Source organism: Oncorhynchus clarkii, chromosome 16 (genome assembly GCF_045791955.1).
Source record: "Oncorhynchus clarkii lewisi isolate Uvic-CL-2024 chromosome 16, UVic_Ocla_1.0, whole genome shotgun sequence".
In the NCBI taxonomy this organism is placed as follows: domain Eukaryota; kingdom Metazoa; phylum Chordata; class Actinopteri; order Salmoniformes; family Salmonidae; genus Oncorhynchus; species Oncorhynchus clarkii.
This window is the reverse complement of record NC_092162.1, coordinates 51705127-51721785: the sequence shown is the minus strand read 5'-3', so window position 1 is coordinate 51721785 and position 16659 is coordinate 51705127. Positions and strand designations below refer to the sequence as shown.

The following is a 16659-nucleotide window of genomic DNA, read 5'->3' as shown; positions in this document are numbered from 1 at the left end:
TCTTTTACTTACGGGTTTTGTACACTAGCTTCAAACAGTTTGAAAATACAATATTTTTGGTAATGAAAAGATATTTCACAGAGGTTTAGACAGCAATTCTCCACACTATACTTGCTTGTTTTGTCACATACACTGAAATTGGGCAAACTATTGCAATCAGGAAATGGTGGAGAGATTTCTTCATAGTGAATCTTTAATTAATTAGTTTAAAAAAATCTAAAAACCGAATTCCACTTTGACGTTATGGGTTATTGTGTGAAGGCAAGTGACAAAAAAAATGCTGAATGCTGAATTGAATGTCATTGACAAAACAGAAAGGTGTCAATGTTTTTCTTCTTTTTTACAAACAGCCTTTCTGAATTTTAAAGTAATCCAATAAGTAATCATCTACTTTTTCAAAAGTATCTGTAATCTGATTACAATATTTGTGCTCAGATTACAGTATTTTTAAAATCAGATGTAGAGGTTATTCCCCAACCCTGGTCACTCTCTGGATAAGAGTGTCTCCTAAATTAGCAAAAAATAACTAAATGAAAAAGGATGGAATGTGGGTAGAGAAAAAAACTAAACAATACGGCCAGTGATGGATTGTTTTAAAGTTTGGGGCGGCAGGTAGCCTTGTGGTTAAAGCGTTGGACAAATAACCGAAAGTTTGAAGGATCGAATCTCTGAGCTGACAAGGTACAAATCTGTCGTTCTGCCCCTGAACAAGGTAGTTAACCCACTGTTCCTAAACCGTCTTTGAAAATAAGAATTTGTTCTTAACTAACTTGCCTTGTTAAATAAATACAAAAGTTACAGAAACTCCTCACGTGACAGGAAATATAACTTGAGTGTGACGTCGACAACCGGAAGCCAATGGAAAAACCGATTGATCTGGACGAGGCTGTTGATTGGCTGGTTCAAATGGCGAGAAACTTTAAACGGTTACGCCAACCCTCATTTGTTATTTTGCGCTCGCGACGTTGCAGTTCAGCTGACTGCTCACTCGATTTCCATTACGCGTTGGTTGTGTTTAAGAGGTACGTTCTAATATTTTGTATTTGAATGGACATCTCTTTTGTATCGAATTTACCGAGAGAATTTTGATCAACAGTAAACTTACAATAGCTAGCTAACGTTACCTGGTCGACTAATGCTAACTAACATTACGTTTCATAGCTAACTTCAATACATCATTTCTGGTGTTAATTTGGATTTTATATAGCTCTCGCGTGTTTACTGTAATAACGTATATTTTGTCGCTACGCAGTTAAATGTGTTTGTGAATGAATAACCTAAGCTAACTAACTTGGATAGCCCCATTTGAACAACTCACAACATGCATCTTATCTGCTTGTTTAGGTGGAGACAATAGGTGCGGTGATGGATGCTGAGATGGCGCAGAGTGAATCGGCTAGTCACTACGAATTCGATGCACCGTCACATGTCATTGATTTCCAAGCATTGGATACGGAGGACAACGCAGATATTTGGTTTGGTAAGATGGTTAGCAACCTGTGCTTGTGAACAATATTTTGAATGTCATTTAATTCTACGGTGGCCTTAAGTAGAATTCAATGAAATTAAAAATGTGAGGGCACAAGTGATCGTTTGGCTCAGGAACGTTTCTTCTAACGACTTCAAGTCAAAGTTGAATAAAATTATATTTGCACTTTACCTGTTTTGCGTGTGTTTGGTCCTTTTTTCAGGTAGGAATGAGACAGTGAGCACAATATTAAAATGCATGCAGGAGACTCACTCATGGGTGTAGAGCTCCTGCACATGCTTCAGGTGATCGCAGTCTTAATGACCTACCAGGCTTTGAAACGTTTATGTAATTAATTTCACTTTCTGGTGGAAATATGGTCTCACAATCCTACCTGTAGAAGGACCAACTGCAAGTACTTCAGTCAATTAAGTTAACCATTTTATCCAATATACTGGCTTGTAGAGGTCTTGAGAGAGAACTTTAGCTGACCGAATGCAGTTCAACTGCAGGTCTCCAGGCTAGTAAGAATGGTGCTTCCTGGGATGAATGCATGTATTTCAATGTTTGTCAGCATGCTCCAATGGGGGCCTGACTACATGCTTTTGAAGTGGCAAACTTGCCAAATTCTTGAATATCCACAATGTATTCCTGAATCATTTTATGCTCTGCAGACCAATGTGCTGGCCAGGATGGGAGACTGTTTGGCCATCTTGCCACCCCAAACAGAAACAACATACCATTTGGTGCAACCCCCAAAGCACACTTGCCCAGGGCGATTGTCTCTCCCAGGGTGAAAGAGAACTCAGACTCGGGTTGGTACTTTAGACAGTTGTGATCTATCTAGGCCAGATACATTCACAAGTTGACTGACTATTGTGTAATGTGCTAATTACTCATGTTTCCACAATAGAAGCCCCAAGCACGTCCTCAGTACCCGCCACAGCAGGTGCTCAGAGCACGTACTCCAACATTGTCACATCCTGGGGAAATAGGCCAGCACCGGTAGCTGCCCCACCAAAGAAGGGACCGCCTGCCCGAACACACAGGTATTTTGTTTCTAGAACATTTAGCTAACATCTTGTTTGAGAGTTCTGTGAGGCTCCACATTGAGTTTTCACAACCCCATAGATCATTTATTGCAGCTTTCGTCCTGCTACATTTATGGGTGTTCAGAATATTTTGTTTATTGCAAAAGTTAAAAGGAAAGATCACATGGATAAAAAGGTTTACTCTGATGTATTGTCTCTGTTCCAAAACAAGCTTCTGCCTGTTTAGCTGTAGACCAGTCCAGGAATAAAGTTCTAGTTGTCTTTGACTGACAGTGAGGGGGGAAAGTATTTGATACCCTGCTGATTATGTACATTTGCCCACTGACAAATACTTTTAGTGGTAGGTTTATTTGAACAGTGAGACAGAATAACAAAAATTCCAGGAAACGCATGTCAAATGTTATAGATTGATTTGCATTTTAATGCGGGAAATATTTGACCCCTCTGCAAAACATGACTTAGTACTTGGTGGCAAAACCCTGGTTGGAAATCAGAGGTTTCTTGTAGTTGGCCACCAGGTTTGCACACATCTCAGGAGGTATTTTGTCCCACTCCTCTTTGCAGATCTTCTCTAAGTCATTGAGGTTTCAAGGCTGAAGTTTGGCAACTTGAACCTTCAGCTCCCTCCACAGATTTTCTATGGCATTACGGTCTGGAGACTGGCTAGGCCACTCCAGGACCTTAATGTGCTTCTTCTTGAGCCACTCCTTTGTTGCCTTGGCTGTGTGTTTTGGGTCATTGTCATGCTGGAATACCCATCCACGACCCCTTTTCAATGCCCTTGCTAAGGGAATGAGGTTCTCACCCAAGATTTGACGGTACATGGCCCTGTCCATCATCCCTTTGATGCGGTGAAGTTGTCCTGTCCCCTTAGCAGAAAAACACCCCCAAAGCAGAATTTTTCCATCTCCATATCTGACGGTGGGGGTGGTGTTCTTGGGGCCACAGGCATCATTCCGACTCCTCCAAACACGGCGAGTTGAGTTGATGCCAAAGAGCTCCATTTTGGTCTGACGGCAACACTTTCACCCAGTTGTCCTCTGAATCATTCAGATGTTCATTGGCAAACTTCAGATGGGAATGTATATGTGCTTTCTTGAGCAGGGGGATCTTGCGGGGCTGCAGGATTTCAGTCCTTCACGGCGTAGTGTGTTACCAATTGTTTTCTTGGTGACTATGGTCCCAGCTGCCTTGATCATTGACAAGATCCTCCCATGTAGTTCTGGGCTGATTCCTCACCGTTCTCATGATCATTGCAACTCCATGAGATGAGATCTTGCATGGAGCCCCAGGCCGAGGGAGATTGACAGTTCTTTTGTGTTTCTTCCATTTGCGAATAATCTCACCAACTGTTGTCACCTTCTCACCAAACTGCTTAGCGATGGTCTTATAGCCCATTTCAGCCTTGTGTAGGTCTACAATCCTGTCCCTGACATCCTTAGAGCTCTTTGGTCTTGGCCATGGTGGAGAGTTTGGAATCTTGATTGCTTCTGTGGACAGGTGTCTTTTATGCAGGTAACAAACTGAGATTAGGAGCACTCCCTTTAAGTGTGCTCCTAATCTCAGCTCGTTACCTGTATAAAAGACACCTGGGAGCCAGAAATCTTTCTGATTTGAGAGGGGGTCAAATGCCTATTTCCCTCATTAAAATGCAAATCAATTTAACTTTTTTGACTGGTGTTTTTCTGGATTTTTGTTCTCTCGCTGTTCAAATAAACCTACCATTAAAATTATATACTGATCATTTCTTTGTCCGTGGGCAGACGTACAAAATCAGCAGGGGATCAAATACTTTTTCCCTCACTGTAACTAGTCAGCATTAGACCAACCAACTGTATGCTTCCAAGTGGCAATCCTGTTTCTTCACTGAAGGGTGTTAAAACGCAAAGATGCAGCCAGCAATGAGGAAGGACAGCACACGGCCCCTGAAGCTGCACCACCTGTTAAGAAGCTGAAAAGGTCTGTAAACATTTGCACTATCCTGCCACCTGTCTATTGTTATCATGAGCAGCTTTGTGCCTAGGATTATTAAATCCAGCCCTGGATGTAATCATGGTAGTCATCAGTCTAACTGTTTACAGCTCAAACCCAACTGCTGTAAGAACCTTTCGCCCACGTCAAAGGTAAACAACTGGAGGGTCTTCCCCCTTTCCACCATGGTGAAAATGTTTAGGGGGTGCTATTTCGGCATGGTCAAAACTCTTCATTTTTGTGATTGGAATTATAAACAAACATTGGCTGTTGGTCAACAGTGACTGTGCCAATGTATTGCTTTTCCACATGCAGATAGAGTTTTGTCCCCTTTGCATGGAATACGCTTTTAGTGTATGTAAGGACTGTTTAATAATTAACCTTGACCAATTGTCTTGTGGAGAAAAGTAACCCGACTGTCTTGGTTTGTCTGTTTCCCAGGAGCTTATTACTACCCCCCAGACGCAGTGGTGGTGTCCGTTCTAGTGTGCGACTCAACCCCAGAGCAGCCAACCAGGCCCGGCCCGCTGCAGCTGCCGCAAACACCACACAGTAAGGCATTCTATCTCTAATGGATTCAGCAATTAGCCAGGGAGGCACCATGACCTGACATTGGTGCCGACAAGCCTGTCAGTCCTTTCGTCCATGGCTACGTTAAGGAATTTGAGTTTACATTTCCCTGGGCACATCCAACAGTGTTATAGCCCTAGCATTAACACCTTATGCAACTAACCAAGTGTTTGCACATATGGCTAGGACAAAAGCCTCCACAACCAGTAGTTCTCTAGGACCAGGATTGTAGAATACTGCCTTTGAAGGTTAATATCCCTAGATTGTGTGTTCACCCAGGCATAAGAGCTCTGAGCAGCAGGAGATGGTGACCATCAAGACTCTTCAGAAGGAGGTGGCTGACAAGCGGAAGAGGAACATGGCCAGCTACAGGGCAGCCTTGGCAGGCAGTAAGTAACCCTTTCTTACTACGAGTGAAGCGTTGCAAGTCTTCCTGACTTAAAACCTCTCTGGGATAGGCGGGATGCTTGCATCCCACTTGGCCAGTAGCCAGGGAAAATGCAGAGCGCAAAATAAGACTATAAAAATCTAACTTTCATTAAATCACACTTGTAAGACACCAAATTAAAGCTACACTTGTGAATCCAGCCAACATGTCAGATTTCAAAAAGGCTTTTCAGCGAAAGCATAAGATGCTATTATCTGATGGCACAACAGTAAACAAAGAGTAGCCTTATTTCAACCCTGCAGGTGCGACACAACGCATAAATAAAATATAAATCATGCTTTACCTTTGACGAGCTTCTTTTGTTGGCACTCCAATATGTCCTATAAACACCACAAATGGTCCTTTTGTTCGATTAATTCCGTCGCAATATATCCAAAATGTCCATTTATTTGGCGGGTTTGATCCAGAAAAACACAGCTTCCAATTTGCGCAATGTCACTACAAAACATCTCAAAAGTTACTTGTAAACTTTGCCAAAACATTTCAAACTACTTTTGGTGGGAACTGTAAACACATACCCTTAGAAATCTGTTTTCCCAATAAACTAATTGAAAAAAATTATCTGAATGGTTTGTCCTCTGGGTTTTGCCTGCTACATAAGTTCTGTTATACTCAGACATGATTCAAACAGTTTTAGAAACTTCTGGGTGTTTTCTATCCCAATCTACTAATATGTGTATCTTTATATTCTGGGGATGAGTAGCAGGAAGTTGAATTTGGGCACGCTATTTAACCAAAAGTGAAAATGCTGCCCCCCTATCCCGAGGAAGTTGTTATTAAGAGGGATTTCATCTTGTCATTCAGGTCAGCTCCCTAAGAAGCTGGCTTTGGCCACCACCGTACCCAAAGAGTTCAACTTCAGCACAGATGGACGCGTCAAGGCGGGCACTGCATCAACCCACAGGGAGGTGGACTTCACTGCTCAGCTCCGCAAGCACCCGTCCTCCCCCGTAAGTAGCTAGCCTTCTGTTTGGCCACATCGCTGCTATGGCTGTTAAAAGGATGGTTCACACAAACAAATATATGATTTTCCACTTACCTAGGTTGTTAATTCACCAGACATATTTTGGATTATTTGTTTATTTTAATTCATCTCCTGAATTATTTCCTTCTCAGACCAAGGCACCAAAGGGTGCCACTGTTCCCAAGCCCTTCAACCTGTCCACTGGCAGCAAGAAGGTGGAGGACCCTGTCCCCTTCATGCCCATGGCCCAACAGGTCGAACTGTTCCAGAAACGGACTCCGACCCGCTACCACCTTCGTAGTCGACAGAGCCAAGAGAGGGGTGCGTATGGTAGCTTTGGCATTGTTGTACATTACAGATGAGTGGCTTTCACATAGCATGGCTGGGATTCATGAGAAGTGTGATGTTGGGGAGGGGGGTGGCAACAAATTACAATCTATCATCTCCTTCAGGCCCGTCGCCTGTGAAGAGTGAGCAGCTTAAGATCACCCACCCTCACACCCCTCAGCTGATGACCCGACAGAGGAGCCGTCCCACGGCGGTCAAGAGCAGCGCTGAACTGGAGGCCGAGGAGCTCCAGAAACTCCAACAGTGAATCCACACTTATGGCTTCTTCACACTCTATCCTTCTACCCTCTGCATAGTAGTTATTAGACTGTTGGGTTACTTTTACCTGTGTGTACTCCCAATGAGACTTGAACAAAGCCAAAAATGTTTACTGGTGCTCCAGCTCATCCATAGTCCAACAACCTTCAGCTTGAGGCCTGTTCAGAAGGACAGAACTTTCAGATAGTAATACATTGTGTAGAACCAATATGATTGTTCGACTAGGGAATTGTCTCTACTTATTCTATTGCTATTTGCAATGTTCAGAACACTGTCATTTTAATAAATTAATCCACCCCTGTCCTGTATATTCCAGGTTTAAGTTCAAGGCCCTGGTGCTGAACAGGAAGATCCTGGAGGGGGCACTGAACCCCAAGAAGCCTACTGTGAAGGAGTCCACGCACCCAGAGGCATTCCATATGCACATGGACAAGAGACTTGCGGAGCGGCAAGCCAGCAAGAAGCCAGATGAGCCTGAGGAGCAGCACACCTTCCACTCCCGCCCGCTGCCTGTCAGGATCCTAGAGGAGGTGGTGGTGAGTGCTACACAACCAACATGTTTTTACTGGATTGTCATGACTTTTTACACTGGATTGGTTGTAGTTTGTTTCATGTCTGCTCTTTAAGCAAAGGAGAACCGAAGAAGTGCACCCAGGCTAGTAGTATGAGGCGTTCCATACTATCTATTTAAAGCGTTCTAGCACTGGTGTAACACTGACTGTATATAAGATGTGATGGCTCTGTTATTAATGGTCTACCCACACCTTTTGGTTCACAGGGTGTCCCGGAAAAGAAGGTGCAGTGTCCCACTGTTCCAGAGTCCCCTGCATGGGCCCTGAAGAGGAAGTGCATAGACAGAAAAGTGGAGGTGGTGAAACCCCCAGCCCCGCTCAAGGCCCATGCTGTGCCCCACTTTGGCCTGCCCTTTCTGCCTAAGCTCCAGGACAAGACCCAGGTGGAGGTGTGCCCCTTCTCCTTTGAAGAGCGGGAGCGTGAGAGGCAGGTGCTGAAAGAGAAGCGGCTGGAGGAGCTGAGGCACGAGGAGGTAGCCCCATTAACTGCCTTAAAATTGTTCAGATTTCTCCTCGTGTATCATTTGCCTTACATTCTATCAATATGGGTAGACCTGATGAATGATGCCACTAATGGCATTACAGGTGCAGTTGCCTGTCATTAGATGGCGGTGAGAAAGGTTTTTATTTTTGAACTCTTTGTAAGACTTCTCAATCATTTGTTTGGGATAAAGAATCATAGCCTTTTGCTGCAAGTTGTAGAGCTAGGAAATGTTGTCCTAACTAGGTGTTGGTCTGACAATATAGCCTAAATGGTTGTCTGTTAATTATTTAATGTTCTTAACCCCTCAGGCGCCAAAGTTCAAGGCCCAGCCACTGCCAGACTTCCATGCGGTGGTCCTGCCAGAGAAAAAGGTGGCTGAGCCCACCAAGCCTGAGCCCTTCAAGCTGCTCCTCGATGAGCGGGGAGCCGCCAAGAATGACCGCTGGGAGCAGATGGTAAGACAAACCTTTATTGAATTCATGACCTTCTGTTTGAAACGTCATGCTGTTGCTTTCATACTTTGACCGTATACAGTACAAGGAATAACTAATTGTTTGATTCTGGCACCAGAGTATGCATGTTTACAACAAATAGTACAAAATCCTATTCCCTGCCCCCCATACAGTATTTCCTCTGTTTTGTTCTCAGATGAAGGAGGAACAGAAGCACCAGGCAGAGGCAGCCACCTTCAAAGCTCGACCAAACACGGCAATTCACAAAGAGCCGTTCATGCCCAAGAAAGAGAACCGCTCAGTCCTGGGTACGTATGACCACAACTGCCTTGCGCACCTCTGCTTTCTGCACTATGGTGGCCATGGACAACCCTGGTCCTGAACCTGTTAGACTTCTTTATTCAACACCTGAAATGTTTCCACCATTTTTTATTTTATTTAAGGGATTCCAACAATTTGTCACCCTGAGCAGTTCTGTTGGATCATTACCCACGTATCAGTTGAACTGGAGCATATTTCTTCCACCACTACGAATAACTGTCTTGTTTTTCTTAAGTCTCTAATTGCTGGATCAGGGTTGCCTACTCCCTTACATGGGCTTTGTTTGGGAAACACTGAGCTTGGCTTCTGCACCCCTAACCCTTTTCTTTTTGCTTCCCACCTTCTCCTTTCCAATTTCTCCCACCTTTTGAGAACACCTCACCACCCAAACCCTTTTCACCCCCACCCTCTTTCTATTTCAACCCCTTTTCCTTGGCACTCTTTTAGAAGACATTAATAATTCCGTAGTTCCAGAGGTCTTCCAGCTATCCACAGAGCGCCGTGCCAAGGAGCGGCTGGAGTTTGAGCGGGCGGTGAGCGAAAAGGAGGCGATGAGGGCTCGTGTGGAGGAGGCGCAGCGGATGGAGCTGGAGGAGTGCGAGAAGGAGAAAATGGCCAGGCTACGCCAAGAGCAGGTAACTACGGAAACCTTAGACCAGCCCCCCCCCCCCCCCCCAAAAGTTGGTTATGCACTTACAATAACTTTTATTTTACACTTATTTAACTAGGCAAGTTGGGTAAAAACAAATTCTTATTTTCAATGATGGCCTAGGAAGAGTGGGTTAACTGCCTGTTCAGGGGCAGGACAACAGATTTTTACCTTGTCGGCTCGGGGATTTGATCTTGCAACCTTCCGGTTACTAGTCCAACTTAGAGTAAAATGGCTAATGGGAATCCAAACAGAAGGAAAAAATTGTTGCAGCATGGTAACACTTGGTGTCCATAGACCATTTTATAAACCAGAGCTATTGAAATGAATCATTTTCTTTACCTGGGCTGCTGGCTTTTGTTCCAGCACACACTCCTGGGTATTATTCCTTGGGCACAAGCTAGGGTAAAATCTAGGAGGGACTACCTGAACCTCTGCATGAAACAATTGTCTGTTACTAAATGTTTACCCTAATTAATACGTCTCTGGTGTCTGCTCCAGCACCAACACACCTGATACAACTAATTAATTACCCTTTCGGCCCTTTGATATAGTTGAATTAGGTGTTAATGTTTGACTTGTTGGAGCAGAAGCCCTGCTTGGACCTTGATGTAAATGGGTGCGTGGGTGTTTGAACTGCGTCTTATTGTCCCCTCTGTCCCTCAGGTCCACAAAGCCCAGCCCATCAGACGCTACAAACTGCTGGAGCTGAAGAAGAGCGACGTCACACTCACTGTGCCCCAGTCCCCCAACTTTTCTGACCGTTTCCGCATGTAATGGCTGAGGGAAAGATTTTGTGTGTGTATATATCTCTGTGCTCCATTTAGTTAGTCTGCCTTTATAATTAGTTTGTAGCTGTACATTAACTGCGGTTGTGAATTTGTCCACTAGTGTTATACCTTGACTTGTCGAAAGGGTCTGAATCCATTTTCTCAACCTGTTCTTGTCTATACTTTCATCATCCTTGATTCAGAAAAGTACGTTTGACACGTTTTCAGTTGCAGGTGGTTTTTAACAAAAAATAATAATCCCAAGAGCTGGTGAAATCCTACGTTTTGCCCTTAGTGAGGAGTTCCCTTGCCATTTTAGCTACCAGACATGCAGTTCCTAGCCTCAGATGGAACGACACATTTCTATGTGACGTGGCCACGTAGTTCTACACAAGGCATTTCTTGCGTGATGTAAAATACATGCGTTGTAATCTTTCTGAATATTCGCTTGCTTTTGGAGAACCGCCTGCAACTGAACATAAGATACTTTTGTGCTCAATTTGGAAGTAATATATTGTCAAGAACAAGTTTTGAAAATTTGCTTCTGACCCCTTTCTACTAGGCGACGTGTAACGCTATTATGGGACAATTCACAAACGTGTTATTGTATAGCGAAGTAACTACTTCTAATCCTAACTTCTCATTCCCATCTTAATTGTACTTGTTTGTTCTGATTTACTGTCCAATTTCAATTATGTATAATAAAGTTTTTACTACATTAAAAGTAAAGATTTGGTTCATACACCAGAATTGACATCCTTACTATCTTTTGAAGTAATATCTGCATACTAAACCAGATTTTAAAAAGCAACAATGTCATAGATTTTTTTTAATGAGTTACTGTTCATGAGCAAATTAGTCAAATTAAATGTATTCACAAGGTCCTAATCTATGGATTTCACATGACTGGGAATACAGATATGCGTCTGGTCACAGATATACAGTGCATTAAGAAATGGGCCTCGGGATCTTGTCACGGTAGTTTTGTTCGTTGACTGTGCCATCACTAATGCAATTGTGTCCGTAACTTATGCCTGCCCATACCATAACCCCACCTCCACCATGGGAGGACATCAGAAAACAGATCGCCCACATGACGCCATAGACGTGCTCTGCGGTTGAGACCGGTTGGACATACAGCCAACTTAATGACCGACTTGTGGTAGAGAAATTATTAAATTGGCAACGGGTCTAGTGGCCATTCCTGCAGATACCGCTAGTAAGGGGCTAGAAGCGTCTTCACAGGGTGAGTTACCGAGTGGCTAGAACAGACAAGCTCCATAGTATTGTGGAGGACTTAATTCTTCCTGCTGCTGCGGATATGGCTGGGACAATGCAGGGGGGGATGCCCAAAAAACTATACAAACTGTCTTCATCAAACACTGTTTCATGACACTTCAGTGACATGGCAGGAGATGTTTTGAAACAATTACTGCTTCGCGTACAAGCCAGTGAATTGTAAGTGTCACAGCTGGATGAGTCGACGGACGTGGCCGGCCGGGCACAGCTCCTGGTATATGTCCGTTTATGTTTATGGGGTGTCAATTAACCCTTGTACAGTCTAAACATTCTGTATATTCTCCTTGTCCTAAGGGTCAAAAATGACCTTTCACTAAACCCCTCAAATAAAGCAGATTAATTTAATTTTAAACACCAAATCTAATTTGTATGAAGAAACAACCTGTCATTCATCAAACTTTTAATATCTGGGTTTAATCAGTGGACACCACTTGTTTATTACAACACACCTGTCATTGTTTTCTTTAAAGTAGAGGATTATTATTATTGCTTAAGGTACTGCATAGGTGTAAACATTTTTTTGCAAGAGATAGCACTTGTATAGCCTAAGAAAGTAGCAGTCGTTTTGAAAGCATTTTATTGAAGGGAAACAGTCTTGAACTTTGTTGCCAACATAGTGATATATACTGTACAATGAGGAATTCAACTACAAAATACTAGTCTTCCATTATTTTAACCATTGCCCCCACCCACAAGCTGTATAAACGAGAATAAGATACAAAACTAAAACGTGAAGAACATAAATCAATCAACTCTAATTAGCACATGTAGGACAGTATGTAAGTGTGCGTGCATGGACTTTGCAGATGTATTACTGCAGCACATAGTATTTGTTTTACAGTCCTTTGGGGGGCAGAATTGGCATCTCCTCTTGCCTGCCCCAGCTGCAGCCTCAGGTGGACCAGCACAAGATTCAACCCCCTGAACAGCTTTCACAAGCGCTGCAGAGTCTGCTGTGCGAGGGAGCCGCTCCCTTCTTTGAATGTGTGGGGTTACCAGTGCCGTGCCCAGCTGCTTCAGGAACACCCTCTTGTTCCTCTTATCAGGCATCCAGGTAGGGTTGGTCTTGTTCCATATCACAAAGGCATTGTATGAGGACACATCAATGACGTTATTGAAGATGACCAGGGGCCAGCGGGCAGTCATCCTCCTGCAGCTGTAAGTTCCAATCACCTTGTCCAGGTTGTCCACACCTCCTTTGATGTGGTTGTAGTCCAGGATGATGGCTGGCTTCCTGTACTCACGATCACTGATCTCAGCCGTTTGTGCAGTGTGCTAAGGAAGACCACATTCTTGTTCCTCTTTGGGAGGTAAGAAACTAGATTGGTGGGGGTGAAGGCAAACTTTGATGAGAAGGTCTCTCCCCCTTGTTGCGAGGAGTGAAGGGGGAGCTCAGGCTTGTTCTTTCTAACTGTGCCAACCATGGTGATCTTTATCTTAAGGAGCTGCTGGCTGAGTTCATAAGAGGTGAAGAAATTGTCACAAGTGAAAATGGTTAGCTTTGTTAAAGCAAGGCCCCTGAACTCTTGTGTATTTTCTGCATTATGCAATGATATGGGCAGCGACCATGTAACACTTTTACAACGTACAGAAGTGCACTGGATGTCTTGCTCCCAGGCAGACTAAATAACTTTTTTGCCCGCTTTGAGGACAATACAGTGCCACTGACACGTGAGGAAAACATTTAAACGTGTCAACCCTCGCAAGGCTGCAGGCCCAGATGGCATCCCCAGCCGCGCCCTCAGAGCATGCGCAGACCAGCTGGCTGGTGTGTTTACGGACATATTCAATCAATCCCTATCCCAGTCTGTTGTTCCCACATGCTTCAAGAGGGCCACCATTGTTCCTGTTCCCAAGAAAGCTAAGGTAACTGAGCTAAACGACTACCGCCCCGTAGCACTCACTTCCGTCATCATGAAGTGCTTTGAGAGACTAGTCAAGGACCATATCACCTCCACCCTACCTGACACCCTAGACCCACTCCAATTTGCTTACCGCCCAAATAGGTCCACAGACGATGCAATCTCAACCACACTGCACACTACCCTAACCCATCTGGTCAAGAGGAATACCTATGTGAGAATGCTGTTCATCGACTACAGCTCGGCATTTAACACCATAGTGCCCTCCAAGCTCGTCATCAACCCTGGGTCTCGACCCCGCCTGTGCAACTGGGTACTGGACTTCCTGACGGGCCGCCCCCAGGTGGTGAGGGTAGGCAACAACATCTCCACCCCGCTGATCCTCAACACTGGGGCCCCACAAGGGTGCGTTCTGAGCCCTCTCCTGTACTCCCTGTTCACCCACGATTGCGTGGCCACGCACGCCTCCAACTCAATCATCAAGTTTGCGGACGACACAACAGTGGTAGGCTTGATTATCAACAACGACGAGACGGCCTACAGGGAGGAGGTGAGGGCCCTCGGAGTGTGGTGTCAGGAAAATAACCTCACACTCAACGTCAACAAAACTAAGGAGATGATTGTGGACTTCAGGAAACAGCAGAGGGAACACCCCCCTGTCCACATCGATGGAACAGTAGTGGAGAGGTTAGTAAGTTTTAAGTTCCTCGGCGTACACATCACAGACAAACTGAATTGGTCCACCCACACAGACAGCATCGTGAAGAAGGCGCAGCAGCGCCTCTTCAACCTCAGGAGGCTGAAGAGATTCGGCTTGTCACCAAAAGCACTCACAAACTTCTACAGATGCACAATCGAGAGCATTCTGTCGGGCTGTATCACCGCCTGGTACGGCAACTGCTCCGCCCACAACCGTAAGGCTCTCCAGAGGGTAGTGAGGTCTGCACAACGCATCACCGGGGGCAAACTACCTGCCCTCCAGGACACCTACACCACCCGATGTCACAGGAAGGCCATAAAGATCATCAAGGACAACAACCACCGAGCCACTGCCTGTTCACCCCGCTATCATCCAGAAGGCGAGGTCAGTACAGGTGCATCAAAGCTGGGACCGAGAGACTGAAAAACAGCTTCTATCTCAAGGCCATCAGACTGTTAAACAGCCACCACTAACATTGAGTGGCTGCTGCCAACACACTGACTCAACTCCAGCCACTTTAATAATGGGAATTGATGGGAAATGATGTAAAATATATCATGTTTACATACCCTACATTATTCATCTCATATGTATACGTATATACTGTACTCTATGTCATCTACTGCATCTTTATGTAATACATGTATCACTAGCCACTTTAACTATGCCACTTTGTTTACATACTCATCTCATATGTATATACTGTACTCAATACCATCTACTGTATCTTGCCTATGCCGCTCTGTACCATCACTCATTCATATATCTTTATGTACATATTCTTTATCCCCTTACACTTGTGTCTGTCTATAAGGTAGTAGTTTTGGAATTGTTAGCTAGATTACTTGTTGGTTATTACTGCATTGTCGGAACTAGAAGCACAAGCATTTCGCTACACTCGCATTAACATCTGCTAACCATGTGTATGTGACAAATAAAATTTGATTTGATTTGATTTTATCAAGGGGCAAAGTATTGACACGTTTTTAAAGAATTGAGAGACGAGCTTAAAGTTTTCTTTATTGACCATAATTTTGACCTATCTGTCTGCTTACATGATGACGAGTTTCTCACACCACTGGCCTAACTGGGTGATGTTTTTACTTGCCTGAATGATCTGAATCTTGGATTACAGGGACTCTCCGCAACTATATTCAATGTACGGGACAAAATTGAGGCTATGATTAAGAAGTTGGAGCTCTTTTCTGTCTGTATTAACAAGGACAACATACAGGTCTTTTCATCGTTGCATGATTTTTTGTGTGCAAATTAACTTAGCTCACGGACAATGTCAATGTGATATAGCGAAGCACCTGAGTGAGCTGGGTGCTCAATTACGCAGGTACTTTCCCAAAATGGACAACACAAACAACTGGATTTGTTATCCCTTTCATGCCCTGCCTCCAGTCCACTTACTGATATCTGAACAAGAGAGCCTCATCGAAATTGCAACAAGCGGTTCTGTGAAAACTGAATTGAAAAATTTCTGGATAGGGCTGAGCTCAGAGTTTCCTGCCTTGGAAAGTCGCGCTGTTAAGACACTGATGCCCTTTGCAACCACGTACCTATGTGAGAGTGGATTTTCTCAACCTGTTCTTGTCTATACTTTCATCATCCTTGATTCAGAAAAGTACGTTTGACACGTTTTCAGTTGCAGGTGGTTTTTAACAAAAAATAATAATCCCAAGAGCTGGTGAAATCCTACGTTTTGCCCTTAGTGAGGAGTTCCCTTGCCATTTTAGCTACCAGACATGCAGTTCCTAGCCTCAGATGGAACGACACATTTCTATGTGACGTGGCCACGTAGTTCTACACAAGGCATTTCTTGCGTGATGTAAAATACATGCGTTGTAATCTTTCTGAATATTCGTTTGCTTTTGGAGAACCGCCTGCAACTGAACATAAGATACTTTTGTGCTCAATTTGGAAGTAATATATTGTCAAGAACAAGTTTTGAAAATTTGCTTCTGACCCCTTTCTACTAGGCGACGTGTAACGCTATTATGGGACAATTCACAAACGTGTTATTGTATAGCGAAGTAACTACTTCTAATCCTAACTTCTCATTCCCATCTTAATTGTACTTGTTTGTTCTGATTTACTGTCCAATTTCAATTATGTATAATAAAGTTTTTACTACATTAAAAGTAAAGATTTGGTTCATACACCAGAATTGACATCCTTACTATCTTTTGAAGTAATATCTGCATACTAAACCAGATTTTAAAAAGCAACAATGTCATAGATTTTTTTTAATGAGTTACTGTTCATGAGCAAATTAGTCAAATTAAATGTATTCACAAGGTCCTAATCTATGGATTTCACATGACTGGGAATACAGATATGCGTCTGGTCACAGATATACAGTGCATTAAGAAATGGGCCTCGGGATCTTGTCACGGTAGTTTTGTTCGTTGACTGTGCCATCACTAATGCAATTGTGTCCGTAACTTATGCCTGCCCATACCATA

General features: G+C 43.8%; 1 protein-coding gene across 3 annotated transcripts; it reads left to right on the top strand.

Annotated features, from left to right (window-relative positions):
* The first annotated feature begins 944 nt into the window (after window positions 1-944).
* Window positions 945-11051, top strand: LOC139367695 (targeting protein for Xklp2-like). Of its 3 annotated transcripts, XM_071105985.1 has the most exons (17): window positions 945-1022; window positions 1345-1480; window positions 2143-2283; window positions 2382-2517; window positions 4393-4479; window positions 4602-4643; window positions 4933-5043; window positions 5341-5450; window positions 6314-6459; window positions 6626-6794; window positions 6926-7064; window positions 7396-7615; window positions 7858-8124; window positions 8444-8590; window positions 8784-8895; window positions 9356-9543; window positions 10224-10532. In XM_071105985.1, exons 2-17 carry the CDS (start codon window positions 1366-1368, stop codon window positions 10332-10334), a joined length of 2241 nt encoding a protein of 746 aa, XP_070962086.1. In that variant the 5' UTR covers window positions 945-1022; window positions 1345-1365; the 3' UTR covers window positions 10335-10532. The 3 variants fall into 3 exon arrangements, with proteins under 3 accessions (XP_070962086.1, XP_070962088.1, XP_070962087.1); XM_071105987.1 differs by lacking the exon at window positions 4602-4643 and having other exon boundaries at window positions 9377-9543; window positions 10224-11051; XM_071105986.1 differs by lacking the exon at window positions 4602-4643 and having other exon boundaries at window positions 10224-11051.
* The last annotated feature ends 5608 nt before the right edge of the window (window positions 11052-16659 follow it).

Bases quoted from the DNA above. Each gene is read 5' to 3' on its own strand.
- LOC139367695 (XM_071105985.1), top strand. From the start codon at position 1,366: ATGGATGCTGAGATGGCGCAGAGTGAATCGGCTAGTCACTACGAATTC. The intron at 1,481-2,142 runs GTAAGATGGTTA...TATGCTCTGCAG, and splicing joins CAACGCAGATATTTGGTTTG to ACCAATGTGCTGGCCAGGAT. The intron at 6,460-6,625 runs GTAAGTAGCTAG...TTTCCTTCTCAG, and splicing joins GCAAGCACCCGTCCTCCCCC to ACCAAGGCACCAAAGGGTGC.